Here is a 27770-nt window from a genome sequence, read left to right as displayed (position 1 = left end):
AGGACTGGCTAACGCTAGCTCATATTCAATAATCACTGTAACAGATCACATGGGACAGTACAGTCTTTATGATAGCAGGTCTTGGTGGGTTTGAAAACTGGGGGGACGTGGGGAGTCCAGAAAGTTAATCATCAACAGTTTTAATATTAAGGGCCAACGTTTGAATTGTTTGCAGTGGCAATGCTAGCATGCTGATGCTAAGCGGGTATAATGTTTTCCCTGATATTGGAAATATTCTTGGATGCCTCTATGGTAGATATACCACGATAAATTGCCCTTCCAGTGGAGAAAACATGATACAGTGCCCTTTAAGGTGCCCTTCCAGTGGAGAAGTGTTTTTTATCTTTCAACTTAGAACTGTGATTTGAATGTATTTTTAGGCGTGACAACAGACTTGTATTTGCACATTGTACAGCACTGGGGACCTCCACTAGGTGTTGCTCAAGTTTCACAGGGGGTCACAAGGCCTTCTTGATTTTAAACGGTGTAAGAAACCTTAGTAGGCCTATATCTCAGCATTTTTTTCTTTTCTGTGAAGAATACCAAATTACATTGTTATTTTTAAAGTTCAGATCGTTATTTACCATCTAAAGTTTGAAGATCTGAACATAAGCTATATTCACAGAGCACTGATTCTCTGATAAACAGCCTCGTTCTGCATTGGAAAAGTACACATTTAAAACAACCAAAGAGCTGAAAGAACAATGAGGAGAAAACACTGAATTTGTCGAAAAAGAAGACGATTAAGTCTGAATGATTGTGAAAAATCTGATCAAAATTCATCCAAACCACTTGTTTTACACAAACTTCCTGCAGTTATTGCGTTCACTGTTTGGGTTTATTGTACAGTTTATCAGCTGTTCTCTACTGTTATTGTTCTGCATTCAATATAATATGAAATATCCATAAAATGTGTCACTCACAAAAACTTCACCATTGCAAATTCTGTTAAAATATGGTCTAAATGTGGTCAGTGGCAAAATAAGTGTTAACATGAATCACATTGAACATCAACTCTTTAAAGCAAAGCCTAAATGAATCAAGTCTAGAAAAAAGAAAACCGGGATGTTGAACTGAGGGAAGCTTAGCCAAGGACTGAGGCCCCAGAAAGTGAGGCTTTGAATTTGTCATGAATGTGACTGTAACTGAGGTCATATTTAACTGAAAGAAATCCAATTTATTCAAAGTACATTTTCTTAAACAACAAAAACACTATCGAAGCGTGATCTACGTAAAAGTTGAATCACATTTATACATCCGTATCCCTCAGTGCTTGATTAATCCAAAGTGTTGCTTACAGTTCTATCTGTAAATCCGGTTTAAGAGGATTTCTCGGCAATGCAAAGCCAGCCTCCTACACCCCCTGACTCCCCCTTTGTTGTTAGAGAAGTGGAGCTTAACAGAAACCGTTCCAAGAAATGGTTCTGATCTTTATTATGGGTGTTTCATCCACACTATTTTTGTTGCTGTTGGACGCGAACCACGAGTCTGCAGGCTATAGCAAATTAGTGGGGAGCTGATAGAGCACAGCCACAGTGTAAAACGTCCATACAAAGGGGTAAAGAAAATCATAATATGGAATGCATAAATGACCCCGAAGAGGCCGAGCACATTTCTGGTGAACCTCCAGACAGTTAAAACATGGCTGGGATAAATTTAAAGTAAAATCTCATAAAAGACAGACCGAGCAGCTCACCAGCCTCTTGTAAAATGTATCGCCCGCCTCAGGCCAAGCAAATAATGAGTGTGAACAACAGTTGGAGATTTAATAACTCATGTTTGGTAACTTTATTGTTTTTGCAAATATGCTCAGGAACATCAGGAAAATGTTTTAAAGACTGTGCTAGCAAACGGAGACAGATTCACAGCGTCAACATGCAAAGCACAACTGCACGTGTTCTCCAGTGACAGTGCAGAGAAACACCAGACACACCGTCGGATAGAAAAGAAGACAAGAAGGTGAAGAAGAGTGCAAAGGTGATAGAGAACAGGATTATAGCCAACAGAGGAGCTGTACAATGTCATATATTTCTCTAAAACAGATCGAGCTTTAGTGTCTATGTTGTCACTAACTGTAAAAACTCTTCTAATTAACATTAATCTCCAAAGACAAACATCACAGTGCATTTTTTCCATAATATTATAACACATAACATCTACCACCATTTAAAGCAGATCAGTATGGAAGCATATTGCTGCCATCATTACAAAAATGTTTTTTATTAATTGTTTTATATTATGAGAGAAATACCTTGCTTTAATGAGATCCTTTTAATGATATAATAAGATATTTTTCATATTATTATGACAATACTACATACCAAATTTATTTACAAAAAACATTTTCTGGCCATAACATCAGCTCATTCACCTCGTCAAATCAAAGCCTTTCATTAATACACAAAATCAATGTGACTCATTAAAATGAGAAATGTTTCTCATTGTAACATGATAAGTTGGTCTATTGTTATTTTAAAGTAAGTCAGTGCCTAAAGAGATGTAATGCAGTGTTCATCAGTCACACAACATAACTGAACTGTTTTCATTCAAATTGTGTTCCACTCCTAGTCTAGATAAGGATGGTAATTTAAATGGGAATTTTTAACTGTTTATGAAACAGTCTCCATTTATTACTCATGCCTCTACATGGCCTACATAAACAAACAAAGAGACATTCTTCATTTTTTTCAGTAGGGATGGAAACTGAAGATTTTATTGAAACCAGTACCATTATCAGTTCTCGTTCTAGTACTCCTAATAGCATTTCCAAGAATCCCCCGGGCCTGGACGGAAACAACCAATCAGAGCCAAGAGCGATATAAAGACACTTTGGGTCGGAAGCGTTGATTGTTGAGTCTCATTTCCAGGTCCCAGAGCGTCTGTATTTGACGCCCTTGGAATGAGACTCAACAATCAACTATCTTTCTTGGCTCTGATTGGTTGTTTTCGTTCAGGCTTGGTGGATTCTTGAAAATACCATTAGGAGCACTAGGAGGAGGCAGAGGAACCTGATTTTTTTTTACAGATTATCTGTCTCATGTGCTACTGTCAGGATATAGTGTAAGTTTCAGCAAATATGACAAAAAGTTATATTTATAAAAAGTGCATCTTTTATAAAGTATCTGATGCTGAGCACCACATATATATTGTATTTTTTTTTTTTCAGGCACTGACTGGATCTGTTTTTCGTTACAATTTACCAACGTATGTTATAACAAGAAACATTTATTCTTTTAACAATACACTGGTTTTGTGTAATAATGAGTACCTTTTGTGACAACATGATAAAGTAATGATCAGTATAACATGAAAAAGATCTTGGTAAACCAAGAAAATGTTCTTGTTATAATGAAATACGGAGTAAATATTTAATATCATGGTGGCAGCAATATGCAGCATCAGATAAGGAAATTTCACAATCTCTTCACAACAAATAACTGAAAAGCCTGAACATTCAGCTCAATTTGCCACAATAAACATAACATGTGTTAACAGTTTCACTACAGAGAACTGGAATTGGGTGCTTATGTTCTACTAAGACATGGTTGGTGGCTACACTGCAGCCGCACTGCTGCAGGACAGGCAGACCAAACTTCATCAAGTAAGGCAAAATCCACTTAAAAGCACTTCATTAAAGAGGACGCTCCTCTCTGTCAGCACTGGCACCTCGCTCATTCTTTAATGGACGGAATTCAGAAAAAGTCATAATCTAGTAAATCAAGCAAATAAATAGGTTAATAAATAGGCTGAATCACAAGTTAACACGATGAAAAGGAAAGGATGAGACCACCAAACCATTATAAGAGTGCAAAACACTGGAATGATGGAACATTAAGATTAAGACTTCATTTTTTCAACTTACAAGATGGAATGTAACAATTCTCAAACTTGGCATCTACAGATTCAGTCCCAGGATATGTATTTGATATCTGATGCATTTTAAATGAAAAAATGCTGCTTATTTTACTCTTAATATAACCCAATTGGAGCTAACTACATACAAAATATGCAGCATTACAGTTCACATAACCTCTCCAAATTTAAGTCAGGACATTTTGGATAGTAGAAAGTTTCTGGAAAAGATTGATTTACTCTAGAGTACATCATCATTCTGATGAACTAAACAATATTTTAAGACAGTCTGTGTTAAGACATTGGGGTTAGACATGGCTGCAGTGGACATAGCAATAATGAGCTGTGCTGTAACACACTTTGGATACACACTGGGATATTTTCAGTAAACTACAATACCTTTTCTGTTTGTCATATCCAGCTGGGAATGAATTGTTGTGTTACCACCGTGAAGGCTGAAGATGCTAAGGCAAATTTACAAAGTGCAACAATATATTTAAAGTGAATGTACACTGTGTGGGGACACCACTCAAACTCTCTTCAGATGGTTTCTAAAGTGACAAGAGAATGAGTGAACAGTGGAGGTCTGGGATTGAATATATACTGGCTTAACACTGTATCACAGACTTGATGAGAAGTTTTTAGGCTAATTCATTAATTAGAACAACACTTTTTCAATTACAAGTAAAAAAGAAAGGTGAATTACTCAATTTGTGACAATCAGACTGATGTTAGTGGATGCACTCATCAGTTTTAGCCAACAGAGTCTGCATCGAGTTAAGGTTAAAGTTAGCATTAAAGCTAACATATACGCCCATACGGATACAACACCGATATATCCATGATAGACTAATATCCAATATATATCAGTCAGGCTCTAGTTATTTGTAACTCCTGTGCTTTTTTTTTTACTATGACAAGTCAAAATGTCTGCTGTGGAAAGTGTTAGTAAGATCCACAGAACACACAGTTGTCATAGGGACTATTTCTTCACCAAAGGTGGTTGAACTGAAAAGCATGGAGAGATACCACTAAAAGTACATGAGAAATTGTGCTTATAGATAATGTACCAACCCTTTAAATCTGCTGCTTAATTATCCAACTCACGAAGAAAAGTGATAAGTAAGCAGATTAAGTATGTAGAGACTCCAGCAGTTTACAGTTTTACTCGAGTTATTGAATGGGCCTGGGCCAACACCATTCCTACCCTTCATATACCTGCTTTTGTGGAGCCCAGTTCTTATAAGATTTAGACATTAACTGCACAGATCATTCTCCAAGGGACCTGTTAAAATAACTGTGACGCATCTGTGAAGCCAGTAAAATATCTTGTGGCCAACTCTTCACCACACTACACTGCAGTACGCTTTTCCTACACCTGGACACATGCAGGTTAAAAAGAATCACTACCAGAGACATGTGATCCCTCAGGAAGGCTCAGATTTAGGAAGTATAGCTCACATTATGTCAGAATCACATGTGGGGCTTTATACAGAGCCAGTGGGATGTTGAGGAATGGGTCAGTGGAGGATAAAAACACTGATGCTAAATCCCAATAGAGCATTTTGAGATTTAAGTTGAGGGGGAAAAAAGCAAATCCTGCTCCTCCAGATTAGGGCAACAGGTGTGGGTTTTTCTACACAAGCGGCGATGAGGGTAGAGTGTGAAGACCATCTGATGTGAGTTTAGTCAAAGCCGGAGAGTTAAGTGAGCAGGAAGAGGCTGGACGTGGAGATCGGAGGAGGCTTTGCCACATGTTTCGATCTGAACAACACGTCAGACACGTTTCGAGATTAAACACAAACCATGTGCTCTCATGTAATCAAAGCTGCTTCAAATGTAGGTTGTGTTAAAGTGTGTGTGTACACAGCACACCATGTTCAAGAGCCTCATGTGTCAACACATCAACACGAAACTAAAGACAGACCTGAGGGGCTTCAGGAGTTTAAAGTGGGGACAGAGAATATTCAGTCTCACCAGAAACATTCACTTACACTCGCAGAACATTAGTAGAACAGGAGCAGCCTTGCCGTCATGCTGCCTTTCAGAAAATCATCAATGGTAAATGATCAGATAGCATGATGGGAAAATACAGCTGGGTTTGCAGGTGTTCCATTGGGGTTTCCTCTCATGCCAGCAGCTTCTCTGGGTTCTTGGAGAGGGTCTGCAACAGGCTCCTCTGGAAGTTCTCCTCAGGTATTTCAGGAACCAGGAACTCCAGCAGAAGATCGAATATGCAGTAGACCAGGTGTCTAAGGGAACACAGGACCAGCAGTCAGCAGCTTTTCTTTAGTGACTTTATGGGAATGAAACTAGATGAAGAGATAGCTGATGTGAGTCCTCTTGGTTAGACTTGGAGCTCTGTAACCAATGAAAAACCTAATTTAAAGTTTTTCTATTAGTCATGTAGTTTTACATATTGTTTAGGTTAGTGGGTACATTTAGTTGTATTGAATGTTCCTTTTTTTATTATACTATTTTGGCCTTTTTTATTGATAGTGACAGCTAAAGAGCCACAGGTCGGAGTCCATGCAGCAAGAACTCAGTCATGGTGCCACCAGGTGAGCTACCAGGGTGCCCATTATTGTATGCTCCTTTGCCTAGAAGTGATGCAGTGAATCACACTGCACTGTAAATCTAGAGTGGATAAATTCTGCATATGGAGCCAGTGGCACTACTTTTTTAGAGACTGCTACACAGTCGACGTTGATGCTGTGCACACAGTAAAAACCAAGTGAGGACACAGGCGGTAGAGTATCAGTTTGGTCCATGAACTGATAGCACAGATTTCAGTGATATATCAGACTGGAAGCAGGAAGCAGAGCTGGGTTGTTTGGGTAAGGGGGACAAACTCAGAGTCCGAACTGATTCAGATGGTAACAAACATACTCAGCATAAGAAATGGACCTAAATGAAGGCTGAATGGATAATACTTTGTCTCATCATCCTTGAGATGACCCTACAACTAACCCCACATAATTGTCTATTTAAGGTGCCAGAATTCACAGTCAATGTCAGAACAAAAATAAAGTCAGAAGGTTCAGGAGGCTCTCACAGAGAATTAAGACTGAATAGCTGACCACTGCCATTTCCCAGGAGTACACTGAGCTCCATCATTATCAAATGGAACAAGTTTGAAACCAGTAAGAGTTCAGTCTGCCTTGCCAAATTCAGTAACCATGCAAGAAGACCTTTATCAAATCCAATATGTAAATGAAGTCTTTTAACAAAACGAAATAATAATTTTACTTTTTTTTTTATTTATTCATTGCATCTTGATGCCTGTCTGGGAGGTGGATCTGAATGATTCCAACCGCGGTTTGTATCAACATCTGTAACCCCTTTTAGACATGTCCAGCTGTTGTTTAATCAACTGCCTGTTGTGTAGTGATTGGTCCATATGATTCCAGGTGAGCTTCTCTCCGTGTATGTGCGCAAGGAGCTTGTTAACAAAAAGTCAGAATTTCCAAACAGCAAACCATGTGGCTGCATCCGAGTACACAAAGCGTGCATGCAGACTCAAGAAGATCATCGGGTACCGTTTTGAGATCAGGGTGGTGAAGAGTAAAGGCACGCAAGGCACGTAAACTTACTGTTTCAGGTGCACGTTCGTAATAAGGAACAAAACAAACAGGATGCTGGCACTCACAAATAAATATCCTCTTGTTTATTATGGGCAAAAAACTAACGTGTTTCAGCTATAAGCCATCATCAGTTTGACGTAATCAGCAGAATTTTGCTAATCCTGTTTGTTTTGTTAACATCAGAGCAGACATGACCTGTGAGCTAAGAGAACAGTGCGGGGTCAGTATTGTATTGGAGGTGCCATTTCCAACAGAAACACATTGCCTCCGATTATTGTGCACTACAATGTATAGTGTTTGCTGTGAATAGAGAGATAAGTAAAAACACATGCAGTCAAAGGCAGCTCTGTAGGCAACAACACAGTGGAGGAAAGAGGCAAGAGGAGAAAGTGCACACTCATTCAATAGCATAAGAAATGCATGTTTGAATGAATTTTAAAGTGGACTGGTTACTTCACAGGTTCTCAAACTGGTATGTGTATCACTGGTGGTATGCAAGCTCCCTCTAGTGAAACGCGGAGGAATCTCTGAAATACTTTCTGAAAATGAAGCAAATCAATTTCTGAACATAAAATACTATCAAAATACTACAAACCTTCAAATGAAAATAGTCTACCTAAACTATCAGATCGCTAAAAAGTAATTTCAAATATGTTTTTCATTTCCTGTAATATTTTGTTTCATGATCAGTTACGAGCTAAAATGTGATGGTAAGAAAGTAAGCAGAGGTAAAATGAATGGTTCCAAAACACTGCAATCATGGCTCCAAACAGAAACTATTAGGAAGCAAAGTGTGGACCAGGAGGACCTCTTTTCCACCAAACCAGCTCTGGGTCTTGAACGGGTTCCGTTCAGGATTAAACAGTCAACATCAGGACTCGGATGCAGCAGGAGTCATCCGCTGGGCACCATGAATGTCTGCCCAAAATGTCATGGCAATCCATCCAATGGTTGTTGGGCTATTTCATTCTGACACTGTCATCCCGAGCATGGGATGGTATTGATATAAAAAGCTTATATTGTTTTGTCTTTTTTGCTTCCATTCAGGAACTACATATCCTATCATGCTTCAAGGTATATTTGTTTGTTTTGGAGGATCCACATTATGGAATGTGATGCTGAATAGCTATTAGTTCCTTTTTACACTGTAACTATGAATGTACAGACATCACTGATTACTTCAGATTGGATTCGACAGATCTGAAGATTTTTTTTGACTTCTAAGCAGATAACATTCATCAGTGATGGAAGGAAGGACTGCGGCAGACTGTGGCTGTTGAGTGTTTAGCGTATAGTCACCTGTTAATGTAGGGGTCTTGAAGGGAGTCCAGCGCAGTCTGCCAGCTGAGTTTATACTTGTCTGAGCCCAACATGTCTGAGACCAGATCTAGAGACACAAAGACATGGACAGTGTAAATGATAAATGGACCTGTACTTGTATAGCACCTTTCTAGTCTTCCGACCACTCAAAGCGCTTTTTACCCTACGTGCCACATTCACCCTTTCACACACATTCCGAAAGCGATGGCAAAGCTCATCGAACAGAAACTAACTCATTCATACACATTCACACAGTGTGCAATTAGCTGTTTGATGTCCCAAGTCGAGGCACTCATTTTACCTTGACTAACTTATATAATTTGAGCATGACACCAATATTAGAGAGCATTTGGATATTAAAAAGTTATGACCAAGAGACATACTACATAGTAAACTAAATTTATTTTTGAAAAATGTCAACTATGTAATTTCTGTACAAAACGACAAATTGTTGTATTTATCGATACATCTGTGATAGTCTAAAATGTCAAAAAAGTCCAATAGTACTGGCAATGCAATGTATTGGTCGGGCTCTAATTTACACATTTTGTGCTCAACATTGTTACGGTTAGTCTGTGTGTACATGTACCTGGTAGGAGTCTCATCAGACAGTGTAAGGCTTGCTGTCTGGTGCTGTCCTTCTGCTGCTGGCTACGTTCAAGTTGAGGAGCCGTCGGCAGGGTGCCTCCAGGCCACACAGCCTCCTGGATGACCTGCAGGTACACCACCCAGTACCTGGTGCAAGTCAGGTTGGCTACGCTCACATCCAGCCATCTGAAATTTACCAACACACAACAGTGGTTTCAAGTTAGCCCAGTTGATGAGTGGAGTCTAGGACTGGCTGCTGCCTAAGAAGCCAGATATTTTCTGTTATTCTGTTATTCAGGTTTTAACATATCTGCGTTGTATTTTTTTGATTTGGATGAACTGAAACAATCTCCTCGAGACCTGATCACCAGCATTTAAAACCTCAAATTTCGCCTGAAATCCATTTCAGTGCAATCATCACAGTCATTCAACTTGAATTTTCCCAGTGTAGGGTAAATAAAGTCTTATCTTATCTTCACAGTAATGACCTTTAAGGTGACAAAGAGCCAGAGAGTCAAAAGCTATCATAGCTTATTAGCTGTGTTGCACCATTCACCTTTATTTATCGCCCTCTCCTGGAGTGAAATCTGTATACAAATGTATCATAAAAGGTAGGTATGGTATTTTTTACTCTGTTGAATAACTTTTTTTTTTTTTAAGTATTTTTTGTGGCTTTTTATTGCCTTTAATTGATAGAGACAGCTGATGGTAGACAGGAAAGGGGGGCAGAGAGAGGGGATGACACACAGCAAAGGGCCGAGGGTCGGACTCGAACCCTGGGCCGCTGCAGCAAGAGCTCAGCCTCGGTACATGGGTCGCCAGCTCTACCCACTGAGCTAACCGGGAACCCCTGTTGAATAACTTTTTAAGGAAAGAAATTGCGTGCAATGGTGACCAAAATCACAGCTAAAAGTACACAAAACAGTACAGAGAAAAAAAGGTACATTTCAGGAGCTTTGTGACTGCCGGCCATACCAGCTATTGTGTTGGTGGTTCCTCTGAGGAACTACTGCCAGCAACGGCATGAGCTAAAGATGTGACTTAACACTAGTTGACAACGTGTATGAGACGTGGCGGTGCTCAAAAAAACAATAATGGCGGCTGCCAAGGAGAATTAATTTCTTCACTGAGAGTAAAGAATGGCACTTAAGAAGGATTTTCTCTGCTATAAGCTCTTCTCCCGACTGCCTTCAGTAAGACGTCATATGGTCCGTTGATCTGATTGCTTAAAGTTCGCCCGTAATAGACAGATTCATCCAATCACCTGCCAAGTATTTTTTGAAAGTGCCTGTCCTTTTCCAAACACTTTTGAACAAAGTTTGAACAACAACATCCCAGATGGTTTTGTGTAACAAAACACCTGGTGCAGTCAGGTTACAAGTGTCCGGCCGCACCAGTTTGCATGGATGAGCAAATTGGTGCGTCAGGTTGTGGTGTGACTGCAGCTTTACATAAAATTGTATCTCATGTCAAAGCAGAATGACCTTGGCAACAGTTGGTTAACCTCCTGACTTTAAGTCAGTAAGTTCAATGTGTTGTGACCTTTTCATCATGCCTGACCTGACGAATACTGGATGATCCTGGCCTCGGACCAGGCAATCCCTTTAAATGTAACCCATGCCTCATTGCATTCCCACACGGATTTGAAACTCAAAGTGCAGTGGAGGAGTTCGGCTTGGCAGAGTCTCACACTGGAACTGATCTCAAACTGAGCCCATTTCCCTCAAGTCTTCCACATTACTGCTGGATTTAAAGTCTTGTGATGAGTAAATTCAGCAGGCTGTGTGTAGCTGCGAGACACTGACCCTTCCGCTGTGACCCGACCCTTTTCACACCAAGATTTACCATCTGAGGGGTGGAAACACAGCCAGACGCCATCCAGACTGGATGAGTGGGTTATTTAAAGCACAAAGTAAAAGCTAAAAACAACATCTCAATGTAGCTCAAGTATTCGAGCATTGTACGGGTCAGGCCCGTAAAGCTGTGGGAGATACTAGCAAGTTGGTAGTAGTCTAAATGAAAACACAGTAACTAAGTATATAAGTATGTATATAGTGTTCAAGAATATTTAAGGCCTTGAATAAGATAATTTCAGTTAAAGTAAGAGCTTTCCAGGACTTGCAGACACCCTAAAAATGTCTAACACCATGCAGATGCTGTTGTGCAACATTGTTCAAAACCTCAGAGCTATGGTAAAAAGAACCAGGGACCTCCCTCTGGGCCTAATGTTCTGCTTCTTTTGCTCAGTTCATGTGGCCCCTAATGAAGTTATTTCATTAGCTTGTTCTGGCCAGTTACCACACTGCTGAGCTGCACTCGGACAAGTTGTGCCAGCCGCAATTTTTGGTTGCCACTATTTTATATGCCTTTATCCCTTAGTATTCCATAACAGCGCAACAGAAACCAAATACTTAATACTGATGGTATTTTCAATTCCTGAAGTTGTACAACTCCAGAGGAAAAACAGACGTGGGAGACACTTTTATGTAAAGGGAAAACCCACTGGTTGGTGCACAGACTTTCCAAAAAACACCAAACTGACGGGCTGAATTCGAGGAAATAAATAAAATGATGTATGAAATTTAAAATGAGAGCGGAAACAATGATTTGAATAATTGCTTTTTAACTGCTTTTTTTGGCTCTTGTTTAAGTAGACTAAATTTATCTGGGTTTTGGCCTGTTGGTTAGAAAAATCTATTTATTCTATTAATCAATAAGAAATTGGCAGATGTTGATAATGTAAGTATGATGTTTATATGCATATATATGTACATATAGATAAACCCACATATTACAATTTTAACCAAATCCATAAATTAAAACACACAGAATTTCTATTCTATTTTTCTGCAGTATTATTGCTGCCCTATCACTAAAAATAGCTTGTAAATCACTTAAATTCCAACAAAAATACATGTAATTAACCAGCTGGGGGCCCAGCACTGGTTGCCATTGCTTACCCTCACCTCACCTTACATGATTCAAGCATTCAATACTGCCTGTGTGCTGAGATTTGTGACTACCTGTTGCTGTGAGTTTTGACAGTCTGGCCATTTGCCATGACTACAAGTTGTGTAAGTGGGGCGATCACTAAGTGTATCTGAGCTGCCAATGACTCAGAGAACATTTAGCAGGACTCAAGCAAGCTGGTCGTGCCTCTACTGCTTTCGCCAAGTGGTATACAAACTTAACAGCACGATGGTTGCTCCCAAATGTTGAATTTTTACCTTAAATTGCTAACAGTACACACACTGTAACCACTGCAATGTGCGACTGTAGAAAAGCGTTAAAAAAAACGTTTGCATCAACATTCAAAGGCTATATGGCTACAATGTTCACCAAGCAGTAGCCAGGCAAAAGGCTTAGACACGGTCTCCACAAATATGATCAAACACAGTTTTATCCTCTTCTGAAAAATGGAAGAATATGCCCAATAGCTGCAGCATCATTATAGCTGACATAAATATATATAGGATTTACATTTCAGTTTGGCTTTAAGGGGGGATTTGAGGGCAAATCTGGGTTTAAAAGATTATTAAAGAGAGAAGCAAATATTAATAAAACAAGTTGATCTGAAAATAAAATCCTACACCCACAAACAAAGATAATGGTGTAAATTGTGCTAGTATGTTAGAAAGCGTCCTTACCACCAAAGCCTAGTCTCACCCCCAGTAACAAGAGTGTATTTTGGTCCAGGCTGGTTAAAGCTCAGCAGGTGGACAATGAAGTTCGTCTCTTCACCAGCTCATACCAGCCAGAGACAGGCTCACTAGATCACACTGAGTTATGACTGGCCACCGCAAACAGGAACATATGGATGCTGAGACCTCCAGTCACTGACAGCCAGACCAATAAAAAGCTAAAGCACTTCAACATTATTAGGACTAATTTACAGTTTGTCAGGGATTCCACAGTCACTTTAGTGCTACGACTGTAAATCTTTAGAATGATTACATCTCCTGATGGTTATAGGGGGAAAATGTTTATCATTCCTTAAAGGGCTTGCTGTGCTTCAGACTGACACACATTTCATTTTGACGTTTTAGATTTTGACTGGGACGCACAGAGGAAGCACCTTTGATGATACAAGATGGTATCCTGAGGGCGCCCGGTTAGCTCAGTGGGTAGAACTGGCGACCCATGAACCGAGGTTGAGTCCTTGCTGCAGCGGCTCAGGGATCGAATCCGACCTGCGGCCCTTTACTGCGTGTCATCCCCTCTCTCTCTGTCCACCTTTCCTGTCTATCTTCAGCTGTCACTATTGAATAAAGGCAATAAAAGGCCAAAAAAATTACTTGTATCCTGGAAGAGACCCAATTTCCTGAATGTAGTACACAAACATGAAGGTCCCATGCATCTCAGGGCAATCTCCTAAATTGATTAATCCATTAGCTATCAACTGGCAACTGTTTTGATAATCTATGATTTTTTAAAGAAAAAATGTCCAAATTCAGCCTTTAAATGTGAATACTATCTGGTTTCTTTAGTCCTCTATGACAGTAAACTGAAAATCTTTGGGTTGTAGACAATGCAAGACATTTGAGGACGTCACTTTGGGCTTTGAGAAACACTGATCAACATTTTCACCACTTTCTCCATTTTCTGGATCAAACCATTGATTAAACGAGAAAATGATGGACGGATTAATCATTAGGGAAAATACTTGTTAGTTGCAGCCCCATTCTCCATCATGGTTTTCTACAGTGCTCTGATTGTCTTGTTGCTTTGATAAGAGAAGGAGAGATAGAGAGCTGGAAAGGTTGAACAGCGGTTGCCTCCCATGTCAATGCAACCAGTCTACCAGGAGCAATCTCAAATTACTGTTTAAATCACAGTCTAACGGAGCTGCACATCGGAACAGATTAAAGTTTCAATTTTGAAAGGGCAGAAGCCAAATTGTCAGAGTCAGCTCCTGGAGCTTTTGATCCTATCAAACAATCCTCACCAGCTATTGGAGTTTGCTCATTTTCCATAGAACAGTAGATGATTCTACAGTCCATGATTCTAAGCACCTCTAACACTTCTTATTCATGCTAACCTAAAAGATGACAATTCACTGTACATTTTTAAACTTGGATCAGCTTTTGACATAACATAGTATATGGTGAAACCTCAAAAGCTCCAGAACCAGCAAGGAAGTTGACCTTGAGCTGAGACTGTTTTGTCAGCCACTGTTTCATGGGTGAAGAATGACCTACAAACTCTAACTATCTTTTTTCATCACAAATCTGGGGTGGGGTGAAGACACCCCCCCCCAGTCCCTCCCTCTTACCGCCGTTGCTTATATGATTATATGTAAGCAACATTACAGAATAAGTGGAACAGAAGGTTGTCACTCTCTAGAGAAAATCGGCGTGTTTACATTCAACAACAGACAAGAGCATGAATGTAAATGATGTCTCAAATAACTCCTTCACTTAGTGGTTTTACTGTACATTCTGCAGGTGGCTGGAGACACAGAAAGAAGAAAAACCTTCACGTGGACTACATGAAAATTGCTGAGACATTTACTACTAGCACAAACACCAGTAATGATACAAAAGCAAAATTAGCCCGTAGCTATGATGATTAATGAGCTACAGCTGTGCACACAGTGAGTAAACAAACTGAAATGTTAGGGCTTGTGTGAGCACACTGAATAAAGCCTCTCAGACTGAAAATACTACATTTAAGACTGCACAGAAGCATAAATGCAGAGCAATAGACAGGTAGAAGATATGTTTAATGTCACAGTAATGCATTCTGTTACTCTCTCCAGCTGGAGTAAGTGGGGTCGGGTGTTCACCATATACTTTGCACCGTGATTTCGACTGACACTGCAAAAATATAAACAAAATCACTCACACCATATCCCAGCTGGAAAATGACCATGCCTGATTGACAAATAGAGTGGAAAAAGTGACAGAGGCAGAGGAGCGAGGCCGGGTGGCTGTGTGAGCGAAGAGAAGGGAAGCCAATGTTCATTTGGACAAGTGGGTGAGACAATTAATGAGCTGCCTGTAGCGCTGGCAGGAGAGGCTTGAAGGTTGATGAGCGGCTGCTGCCTTCGTGCTGTTCATTTAAAATATACACTGCCATTTAATGAATGCGTGTTGGCCCAGGTTATGCTAGCGTGCCTCATTTGTCTAAAAGAAAGATAACATAGCCACTGGCTTTGTGGCTGTCTAATATTTATTGAAGCTGAAATGCTGCTACTTCACATCAACTTGACATGTGACATGGAGCTACACATACATCATTTATATCACTGTACTTTATTACAGTGACACAGTTACTATTTCACATGCAAAAACAAATAAAAGTTGAAAGTCGGTTGTGGTGTTAATTTTACAATGCTTTACATGTGGCCCAGCCTATTATCTTGGTTAGTTGCTTGTAATCTGAGCCTATTATAGAAAGTCTATGACAAAAGCAAATCTAATTTGTAGGCAATTTTGGAGTCATTTGTCAGTTTCTTTTTATTTTTTTAATGTGTCGGAGAGACGCATATGTGCACATTTTTAAATCACACTTATCTGCTATTTTGTAGAAGTCGTATACTGCACTTGTGAGCTACTGTACATCTACAATGCTTGTTTGATTCATCCAATTCACCAGGAGCATATAAAGTGAAGAGAAAAATAACAGATAATAAAATAAGATAATATAAAAAGAAATAAATAACTTCAGCAGTGTTTTCCCCTAATGTACGTCTGTTTTTGTGGCAGGCCTAATGCAGAACGTTCCTAAAAAAAACCTAGAGTAAACCTTGAGTGTCTCGATCGAGCTTCACACTTCAGTTTAAATTATGCTGAGACTGTCTGTCTAGGATCTGATTTAATTGATGGCATGCAGCAGACAGGCTATTCAGAATGTTCCAAGCTAAGGCATTCAGCCGAGACCAATCAGAATATGATTAAAATAATGAAAAACAAATATCTGTAAATATTTTTTAATTTACATTCTCAACAGCATTTACTGTAAGTGAATCTCATATAATCTCATAGCAACAACATGACACACTGTGGTACAATGTCCTGCATACCAAATACTATGGTAGAGAGCAAAAATATGAAGCAGTAAAACATGCTTCATATCGATATTGTCTGTGGTTTCACTGTTCAGTATCATTCTTCTACCTAATTTAGGCAGAGACTCATCTCCACAGCACTACTGCTACTACTAAAACTACACAAAGAACCTTTAAAAAGGTACATTGTGCAAGATGTGGCCACACTTTTAGATTTAAAAAATGTCAGTTAAGTAACTTTAATAACCGAATGTAAAGAGGTAACAGTTCTAACATTATGCCAACGTATTGATTAGATATCTACTGACATTAGCATGCTAATCAGCTAGCCCTGGCCTGTCCTGTCCTGTAATACCACAGTGAGTCACTGTAGCGTCCAGTCTGCCCACAGTCCAACATGAAAGGATGAAGAAGCAGAGCTGCCCTGAGGGGTTGTCAGTCTTGTTAGAGCTACAGCCCTCAGGTTGGTGTCACAGAAACACAAAGATGGCTGAAGCTCTTGGCACCCAACCTATAGCACCACCCCAACCACCATATAAAAAGAAGCAAAACAAGAGTAAATACTGGCGTGCCTTTCAACTGCTGGAGACAGCTCTTGGCGAGTAAAGATATCCAATTTGATGCAGAATTCATGTTTCTTTTAGACTGGTAAGTAACATCCAACATTGGCTATTTAGCAAAACAACTAATCACAATAACATAGCATCAAAACATGGGTTTGATGTGGCTGTTTTCTTGCTACTATGGTCTCACTAAAACTGAGCTAAGCAACCTATAATGTAATTACGTTACCTATAGTCTGATGCCACATGTGAAGACTATAAGACAGCAATATTATTTTAATAAACTCTTTTGCGTATTCTTGCCTTGCTCTTGTGATTGTAAATTGAGATTTTATGGAACCATTAGTAGACCAACTGAAGTGTCGGTCAGCATTCCTGTGATGAGATTATGCATGACTGGAAGTTTGGAAAGTAAGCTGTATATTTTTGAGGCCATTGCAAGGTTTATTACGTGTCTAATTGTACAAAATGTTGAACGGTGTCATTGCTGCAATTAGTAAATCTAGTAAAAATTAGGGAGGAGGTGAAATGCGGGCCCCTATTTGCTTGCTGCATGTGGCCAGGAATTACATATTGTGCCTTTAACCTCTTGTCTTTTTATGCTTGTGCACTGTTGCACAACATCCATAGGAGAATTTGCTAGCTAGTTACATTATTTGATTAAACTGATGAGAAATTCAATGAGATGAGGAGGCAATAGACCCTCCTGTTTACTAATGCATTATTATTAATTAATCTTTAACTGCAAAATAAGTTTTAAAAATCAATCATTGATGCAGCCTGTCTGAAAAACTAAAATTCTCCCCTACCTTGATAACTTCTGAAATCATTAGTGTTTTTATGCCCTCCCTCTTGCAGAGCAGGTGCCAAATGTCTGAATAAAACATATAATCTGCATCTGAAAAAGGCAAAAAACTTAAATGATAAAGTAAATGTCCTTATCTGCTGGTGGAAACTGTGAAACCATGATCAAGGTAAAAATCTACACTATAGATTCTACTATTAGCTAATTATTAACAATTTACATGAACCGTAGCAGCTCATTTTACTTTCACTTACAAACAAACACTGAACGTGACTGTGACCACAAAGTCAGACTGGTACAAACATCACAGCCTGTAAAAGACTGACAGCTTGTAGCCGGACGATTACACAGGGAGTGCCATGTTGCCTGTGTTATCTCAGAGCAATGAACAGCATCGGTTTGCATGGGACAGCTCATGTCACTCATCCACGCATGTTTCACCTCAAACAATGTACACTGGAGGTCCAGAGAGAAACTTTTCTGGATTTAAAAGACAGGCCATAGTTATCCAGACAGGAAGTGGAGTCAAACACAGCATATAAACACATTTTTAATGGCTGTGGTCTATGTGAGTGCATCACCGCTCACAGAGACAAGTCTGTCTGTTATCTTAAATGATCTCCACATGTTTTAGCTGCAGGCAGAGTCTCCAAGAGTACAGTGCACTCCTACAAATAAAAACCTCAGACTTCTTTTCAGAGCGAAGCACGTGGAGATTATAAACAGGATGAAGACATACAAACGTCTCTGAATTGGATCTTCAATCACCGTTGCTACTATATTAAGATTTTGATAATGTTAGCCCTGATGCTGCACAACACATTTTACTTTGCATGCCAGCAGCCTGAAGTTGTGACAGCATCAAATGTGTTGTGAAAATATGAAGTCCCTGGAGAAAGCAGACTTCAAATTGCATACGACTTGAGTTGATTTACGCCATTTTATTTCCAATACAGTTTTTCCAGAGTTTGAAGAGTTTTGTAATAGATCTTTGGGGTAAAAGTGGCATGCCTTCATGTCATGCACGAGTTTTCCTCAAATGATCCCTACTATTAGTATGACTAAAGATGTTCATTTTACACATCAAAGAAAAGTAAACAATTTTGGTATATTTAGGTAATTTGTAATTATGTATAATACTTCTTTAAATGGTTGAGCTTGACAATTCATTCTTGACCTAGGAGGAAGTGGTTGACAATTTCAACTCAGGACCTTCTTGCTCACTTATTCTGTTGAGCCAGTAAGCCTTTCAAGATTTCTCTCAACAATCAACAAAGGTCAAGAATGAACTGTCAAGTCCCTGATTGAGAGTTACATAGCGAGCAAGTAAGAGCACCTTGACTTAAGATTGTTTTGTCAACTGATAAATCTAGATTCCGTTGAAAAATATTCCCTTACTAAATGCTGTCGGGACTTCATCACTAAACTGGGCTTTTTCAGACTTTAACAGCAATTACCTTTGTTGCAGGTTATTGATTTTTTTTGTGTGTTTTAAAAAAAAAAAATGTATTACAGCTCCCCACGTGGGATTACAGGACACTGCTTATATTAAATAAAAAAAATATAACATATCTTGTAGAAACATATACAAAAACAAAAGAAAACCACCAGTTTTAACATTATATACGCTTCAATATATTCAAGAGTATTGTGTTAACATACAGAATTTCCAATAAATTGAGCAGTGAATAGCAGAAGACAGAGAAAATGCTGGCAATCTCAAATTTGTCTTGCTTTTCTCCACATCTTCTACATTTTCTCAGAGAAACTCTGTAATTTAATCGTTTGGTCAACTCAATCGTTGCAAATTATCAACTTTAGAAAACAATTTATGTTTTTATCTTACTAAACTAAGCATTGTGTGGTTTCCAGTAAAAAGGACATTAGGGGATGCCCTGATAGCTCACCCTGTAGAGTTGGTGCACCATGTACCAAGACTGAGTCCTTGCTGCAGCCATGGGTTTGACTCTGACCTGTGGCCCTTTGCTGCATGTCATCCCCTCTCTCTCCCCCTTTCCTGTCTGTCTTCAGCTGTCGCTATCCATTAAAGGAAATAAAAGATGTAGTCTGGTATATGTTGCAGAACCCAATACACAATCATTGTAGATATATACATGCGTGAAACAGAAGAAAAAAAAGGCTTAAAACGTAAAAATACTGCTCATGATGCACGTACAGCATGAGTATAATGCAAGCCATTATGTGGCCTGAGTAGACAACTTCCTTTATCCAAATAGTAGCGTATCTGTGCTGTCAGATACGTGTGATAGTTGACTAAAGACATGGCTGAAATGCCTTCTGTGTTATATATATATATATGTGTTAATATTATAAACAACGAAATTCATTTTTCCATATTCATATCAGATATACTAAATGTACGCAGTTTTGGTTTAGTCTACATATTATTAACGCACTATTTTTGAATCATGCTCCAGGAACACAGAAGCTTGTATCCATTACAACACTGTTTGTGTTAAATCGTGCAAAGAATCCTGACTGGTCATCTGCAGATTTTCAGGGAAGAACGTAGCCACCAGGTAGTGACTTTCTGTCGCTGTACAAGATAACCCGCCTAACTGTGACCGCAGTCTGAGGTGAGTACTGAGCTGTGGAGGCTGTGAATTCGAACTGTTTAACCCGGTTCCCATTAAGAGTTCCATTGTCAGTAAATGGTCTTACATCACAGAGAACAACAGCAGGAGAACATGGACATCATGAAAACAGTTTACATCCCCACAGATGAGATCATTTATCTTTAGCCTGTGAGCAATCAGGAAGAATCACCAGTCATGATGTGGACACGGCAGTGAGGGCAGACAGGAGTCATCTGGAGATGTGCCTTGTACAACACCATGACCAAAGAATTCCTGGGTGAAAGAGAAGCACCGAGGTTTCTTAAAATGAATACACCACGACACCTCTTGAGACAAGAAGCTGTGCATGAGAGCATGGCTAAAATGATGAAGTGTCTGGGACTAATGGAAAGGCTAATTTTGTCCTGTTGAGTCTTATATTCTTGGATGTCGAGTCTTCAGGGCACCTTGTGGTGTTTTGATCATACTTTTATGTTTTTATGAGCGGATCCCCGTGTTTCCCCAACCCAACGCACACACAGAAGCACATTTTATTTATTTTTTTATTTTATTAAAAAAAGTGTGTTTTGATGAGATATACGGAGTGTAAAAATCTCTTTGTTTCTAAGAAAACCCCACATGGTACCTTTAATAAAGAGTAACTGTGTGACGTAACTACTTGCTATCAAAAATGGCTGCTGTGAAAAAGGTCTATTGACAAGCCAATTTGAAGCAATCTTCTGAAATGTCGCAAAAAGAAAAAAACAAGAGGATGCAAATTTGCTGTGTCTCCATCAAATGGTTTGGACTGATTTCTTTCACGCACTGTAGCCTCACAGCAAGAAGGTCCTGGGTTTGATTCCTGGCTGCCTTTGACCAAGGCACTGGCTTGGATCTGGAGTTGGTACTCAGGCACTATACAGTGGCTGCTCACTGGTCCTAATAATCCTAATAAAGTTAAATCTGCCAAAACAAATAAAACTCTAGATATTTGGCACTGTGAGCAATACAGAAATATAGGGGCAAATATCCGACACATATGTACTCTGAACAGGATTGAAACCACCGACCAGCACACACACTATTAAAAAAAATAATCCAATTGACTTTTCAGAAATAAATCCTGTCCAGATGGGGTTATCGTTGCTAAGGAAAGGCTCCCAAGAGAAGCCCATTCAGGCGACAGAGAGATTGAGGTAACTGAGCACTTCAACAACGATATGATATGATACAAACGATTCATTTCCTAAATGCCTTGATACAGATCTCCAATATCAATGATCCGGCTTTAAAACAATACAATATAATTTACATTCTATTGTTTCTTCTGGGAAAAACTGTGTCGTGGTAAAAATAAAGACAGTGCCAGGTGCTCGGTTCAGTTTAAGGAGCAAGGATAAAATTAGAGGTCAGTCAGTGTGATGAAGTGTTAATTGTCCAGCGTTAACAGCCAACCCTTACTCAGAACAGTCATGGCTAGAGACTGAAGTAGAGACTTAGATTAACGCTACATCTGTTTATATACAACACACACTATTTGTAGATATGGTAGCATGAGTATTAAAACGTGTTTCCCATAAGTCCAATCTATTTGGGCACCTCACAAAAATAGGTTTGCCCCCACCCAAAGACATATTTTTATATTTTTTCCTTTCAAATGTATGCTTGATGTTTCAACACTGTTTCAGGCCAACAAAAATCATTGCCAAAAGTGTGAGATACTCTGTCTGCACACTAAACACTGAGATGTAGGATAGCACACTGTAAGGGCCCTAAAAATATTTTTTCATTATCTGCTCCTCATTAAGTGTGATGGGTCCTACATTATCACCATTATCTTTTTTCCTCAAGATAAAACTATGCATTGTGGTTGGCATGCATACATCATTGGTTGTGGGGGTGTGAAATTCATGGCATAATGAAACCATCATGCCTCAACACTATGGGGCAAAAAAGCAATAACAGGAAGATGGGTTTCACCATCTTCATATAATAGCCACAGTACAGAAAGATCCATTCCTGCAGGAAGAGACCGATCAGACTTCCACACTGTGCCCGTTGTGAGCGCCGCACAGTTGTTTTCACCTCAATGTGTCTGCTCCCAGTGAGGCGTACACCTCATCACATCACCACCTCCATTCAGGCTACGGTGCCGTCTTACAGCCGTCTGCCGTGCTGTCTAAGGTCAGCTCTGTTCCTCTGTGTATGTATGAATGTGCGCACTTACGTGCCGGGGCTGGTTTTATTAGGACTGTCGTGGCGCCTCGTTCCCCATGGCTGCTCAAAACACAGACATGTGACGTTACAGCCCTGAGCCAGAATTTAATCACATATGGCCCACTGAGGTTTAAATTAACACCGCCTTGGTTCTATACGTGTTGCACATGAACTTAACACACAGGACAAACACCTAGATGGGTCAGTGCATGCAAACATCAACAAAGAGAGACAGACAGACAGACAGACAGACAGACAGACAGACAGACACACAGGTCAAGGTCCCTGCCTATGCTACAATAACATCCATCGAACTTAGTCTCCGCTGTCATCACCATTGCGGTCTTATGGCAGTCACCAAAGAGATTGCTTTTCCCTTTGGCGCATGCAACCACACACAGATTTAGACTATGCACACACACACAGAGCAGAGTGCTTTCAACCAATTAGAGCTGACAAATGCCAAGTAATTCTATATGAGAGATTGTGGTCTGGTAGAGACTTAGACTGTACAGCATTATTGCTACCATGAAAACCACCAGAGTTGTTTTCCAGGCCCACTCTGTCAGAGAGATATTTTTTAAGCAAGCGGAGAGTGCCCAACCAATGTTCTGCTCCCTGCCTGTGGGCTTAATGTGGCTTAAATTCAACAAAACATGTAGTGTAACTGTATTAGTGTGGATCACTTCAGGAGAACTTTGAAAAAAATGCGTCTGTCACCAGTCTGTTCTATCAGCCTGCTAATTTTACAAATGCCTTGCAGATGTTTGTGCCCTATTTACTGGTCTTTTCCTTAGTTTCTGTCATGTATATATATATATATGTTTATATACATATATATATATATATATAAAGTTACAATGTCGAATGTTGATATTAAACAAGGCCAAAGTGTCAAATAATGAGGTACGCACGTAAAAGTACTTTGTGTGAACAAAAAGCTCAGAATTCAGACTGCTCTGAATGCAACGTTTCCAACAACATAGGCTAGTCACAGGTCTCTTTAAAGGTTATCTTCCCCAGGTAGACCACAGCTGAGCATGCCCACACAGTACAGGGGCATGCTCAGTCTGTCTAAGTTATCTGACTGCTCAGAAGTCAAGTTTTATGTGCTTTTTAGTTGTTAAGGAAAGTTACATATTTTGTTTTTCCTCTAATGTCCTGCAGCTTCTCTGCCTCAATTATCTGGGATTTACTGAGTTTACTGATGGACATATTAGCCTTAGCCTACTTGTTGCTATTAGCTGACCGCTAGCTGCTACTAACTGCTAACAGACTAGCAGCTTAGGGCACGGGCACCCCCTGCAAGCTAACCAGCTACTAGCAGCAGCTAGTTAGTGGCTAAAGTAGCTAACAACAAATGGCTATGGCTTTATCTCCATCAATTACTAAAAGTTGAATCAGAGCAGCCAGAGGACATCAGAGGGAAAACCAGAAAATATTTTCTCCATATAATATAAGTTTATAGATTGAGTGAATAAAGCTGTGTGCTTTGTACAGTTAGTGGCTTCCCCGGAACGCAGGAGTATAAAGAGAACTGGATACAGTGTTGGAGGGAGAGAAAGGGAGAGGGGGGACGGGGGGAAAAATTCCCCCCCCCCCCCAAAAACCTACAATTTACCCCCCCCCCCCCCCCCCCCCCTTTTTTTTCCTCCTCCCCCCCCCCCCCCCCCCAAAAATTTTTTTTCCCCCCCCCCCCCCCCCCCCCCCCCCAAAAAAAAAAAAAATATGTACAACCCTCACCTGCAATCTTCTATTCACAAATAAAACATGAGCTTAGCCGTTTTCCCCAGGCTACGTATTTTATTTATTTAAAAATACTTACCACAACCCAACTCAACTAAGACATAAGGGTAATGTTTCATTTTAAGCCGACAAAAACAGTGAGTTCCTGTAGTAGACTGCTGTGTTTCCGAGAAATGTGTTCTTTTAGATTCCAAAACGACTCTTTACCGACTGCAACAATGTCGCTGCGTTCTTTTTCTTGTTCCACATTATCCCCATCTGTTACTTTTACAGGAATAGTACACTTGTACGACTTCTCAGTTTCTTTTCTGAAGTACACATTACACTCCAGAGTTTTGAAAGAAAATAGTGTGGGTGTGCGCGCAGGTGCAAAGATGCATTCTGGGTGGGGTATGAGCGACCGGAACGAAATTGGAGTGAGAGATAAGGCTCCGCTCCACCTTTTAAAAAATTGCCACTCCTCGCTGAACACAAAATCCTTCCACTCCCCGCTCCACTCATATGATCTGGTTGGAGGTGGCGCTCCGTTCATTCTAATATAAACTGCTCAGTGGCCCGTCAAGCCAAAAAAAGTCCCTTCCCACTACAAAGAAATTACCCGGATGAATAAATACAGCACATCCTCTATGGGCAACAGTGGCCCACTAAGCATGCGCACTAGAGACTTCCGCTGGCTTGCCCCAGACACACTCCGCTCTGGTGGGTGCCGACTTCCACGATGTTGTCCAATCAGAAGAGGGAGAAGGAGGGCTTTAAGAGACAGCTTGTTGGGACAGAAGATGAACTGAGGGGCTGCATGAAGAGCCAGTACAAGATAACTAATGATGTTTTTGACGAGTAGAAGAGTAAGACTATAGAGCGGGAAATGAGCATAATATGTCCCTATACAGATTTACAGTATACAGCACCGAGTGAAAAGAAACAGATAGGTACAGGATTTAACAGCAAGTGCTGTACACAATGAGTACATGGCTGTTGCTGACCAGACTGCCTGGGTGAAAAACACGAGAGCAGAGGGAACTAGCCAGCTATTCTCTGTGGTACTGATGACTCCACCGTTGGGCCTGCCAGGAAACGTTTACAGTGCAGGTGGCATACTATAATCTTATGAGGAAAATCCCTTTGAGTGTTGCCCTTGAATTTCCAAAGATACACAAGTAGCAGGTGTAGAGAATAGACAGTGCTCCCCCAATATGATCTCAGAGGAAGATCCCAGAGAGAGGCAGAACACAGCTCCACATATTACATCTTCCTACTCCGTTCATTCATATATAGACCGAATGGAATCTGCAAGTGAGTCCATACATTTTCAGCACACGCTTGTAATGACAAATAAATGGCAATCCTGTGAGTGAGATGACGGACTAGCTTTAGTGTAACATTCTTATTTAGAGAATTCTTTAAAGCCACATATAAACTATCATGATAATGCAGCTCTTGTGCATAGTTTTCCATTTTTCAGAAAAAGGGTAAAAAGTCTTTAGGGGCCTATTGGTGGAAACAGTGCCTAATCTTGAGCCTCTAAGTGCATGTTCCCCATGGCAGTTGACTATCGTTTGAGGGCTGACATTGCTCGGAGACACTGTCAACTTTTCGTCTATGGTGAACGTCACACTATATATCCTGCAAATGTTAATAAAAGGTTGTTTTTCCCCCCATTTTTCAACGCATCAACATAGTTCAAGCTATCAAATATGAGTGTCTTAAGTGGTTGTCCCTTTAGAACCTTCAACATTTGGGAGGAACCATGATGCTGTTTAAGGAGTGCGTTGAGGATTTAGTGGCATCTAGTGGTGAAGTTGCAGATTGCAACCAAATGAATACCACTCACCTTCCAAGCATGTAGGAGAAACTACAGTGGCTGTGAAACTCACTTAAAACGCTAAAGACGCTATCTAGAGAGTGTCTGTCATACCATCGTAGAGAAAGAGGGCTGAAAGATGATGTCATGATCATGTCAAGACCACCAGTCAGGCGTTCTGAAAGCTCACCTGGTAGAGCTGGCACCCCATGTACCATGGCTGAGTCCTTACAGCAGCAGCCATTGGTTTGAGTCCGACCTGTGGCCCTTTGCTGCCATACCATTCAGAAAATGAGATGGAAAATACGTAATTTGTGTTCTATGTATTAAGACAAGGAAGGTTACAGTCTCCTCATCCATCAATACAGATCTGATGGTCTCTTCGGTGAAGCAGAAGCTTCACTGGATGCTTAAGTTACTTTATCACATTTTGTTTTTATTGATGGCTTAGTGTAAAAAAATGTATGCAATATATATTTTTGTCAAATTTTCAGTTTCCACTCAAATATATACAAATTGAAAATGCACGGAAACTCAGGTGTATGGAAACACAGTTATTGTTTAAACAAACATTTCCTCCAAGTTAAATCTTTAGCTGTGACACACACTGGCCTCTAGCCTATAAGATGCTCATTGAGAGTTGTAAGAGAAAGTCCAGTTACACTCACAAGCTCAAGGGTCTGAATCAGCTGATTTAATTAACAACTACTGGGCTCCACTCCAACAATCAACCTGACACAACCGATGACAATCAAGATAAAGGGGAGATGCTTTGGATACTTGGCAGGAAATCAAAAATCGGTGACGCAAGAGAACCCAAATACACGTAAAACATTAGCTGAGCTGGCCAACAACTATGTATGTGTTGGACTCCAGTGGGATTTATCTTAGTTTCCATTTATGGTAAACACAGACAAGTATAACCAGGTCCCATTTGAGCTAAAATAAGCCTACAGCCAGTTTTCAACAGACAAGATGTCATTGCACAAGTATGTCTCTGGAGACAGAAGACGAACCATGACTTTAGAGCCACAACTCCGGCCCCAGGCTCAGGTGAGCGGCGAAAACAGACACCAGAGATGTGAAGCCAAGGGGTCACTTCTCGAGTTGATTTTGTAAACATCTTGTTTCAGCACGCTGCACTTGTCCTGCATCTAACTTTATCAAGAGGGTGGACAATGATGAGCCATATTATCTTTCATGTCCTGCCAAGGGAGGATTTCGATATCCCTACAACTCACTAACACTAAATAAGGATAAATGGACGCAGAGGCTGGCAAGCTTTAACTGATGGCACACTGGGGATGGGGATAACAGTGTTTCATAACCTTCATGAGAAGTGACCACGGTATTTGACCTATAATGTCCCCTTGAGACGATTACATAGGTCTGTAGGAATCAGAAAGCAACTGCAGACTACTATTAGCCTGTAATAGAAGACAATATTTAGATTTCAGAAATGTAAAAAGGGAATAATGCCCCGGGCAAACGTGATAGTGACATGACACAGGGCAAAGTTCCAACTGAAACACAGGGTGAGATATAAACCACTCAGACAGCCTGATCCCACTATGAGGAGTGCGTCTGAATTTGTCTCATCTCAGGAACAGCCTATCCAGGGATGTCACACCTCCTCCACTCTACAGAGGCTTATAAGATAGCCCGCACCATTATGTAACAAGCATCTTTTCCATCCAACACTCCCTCCT

General features: G+C 40.2%; 1 protein-coding gene across 3 annotated transcripts in view; it reads right to left on the bottom strand.

Moving 5' to 3' along the window:
* Positions 1-1757: 1757 nt before the first annotated feature.
* The window catches only part of snx19b (sorting nexin 19b), a 48233-nt gene continuing 22220 nt past the window's right edge, over positions 1758-27770 (bottom strand). For 2 of the 3 annotated variants that reach the window (XM_051397473.1, XM_051397474.1), the window contains exons 12-14: positions 9346-9530; positions 8736-8823; positions 1758-6104 (exon numbers count right to left, since the gene is read on the bottom strand). In XM_051397473.1, the coding sequence (XP_051253433.1) occupies positions 5981-6104; positions 8736-8823; positions 9346-9530 (397 nt within the window). In that variant the 3' untranslated portion in view covers positions 1758-5980. Of the gene's footprint in view, positions 6105-8735; positions 8824-9345; positions 9531-16304; positions 16865-27770 lie in introns of those variants that run through there. The other variant, XM_051397475.1, reaches the window with a different exon arrangement.

The sequence above is a fragment of the Dicentrarchus labrax genome, unplaced genomic scaffold, assembly GCF_905237075.1.
Source record: "Dicentrarchus labrax unplaced genomic scaffold, dlabrax2021, whole genome shotgun sequence".
In the NCBI taxonomy this organism is placed as follows: Eukaryota; Metazoa; Chordata; class Actinopteri; family Moronidae; genus Dicentrarchus; species Dicentrarchus labrax.
Note: the sequence above shows the minus strand (reverse complement) of the source record. Positions and strands in the feature narration are given on the sequence as shown.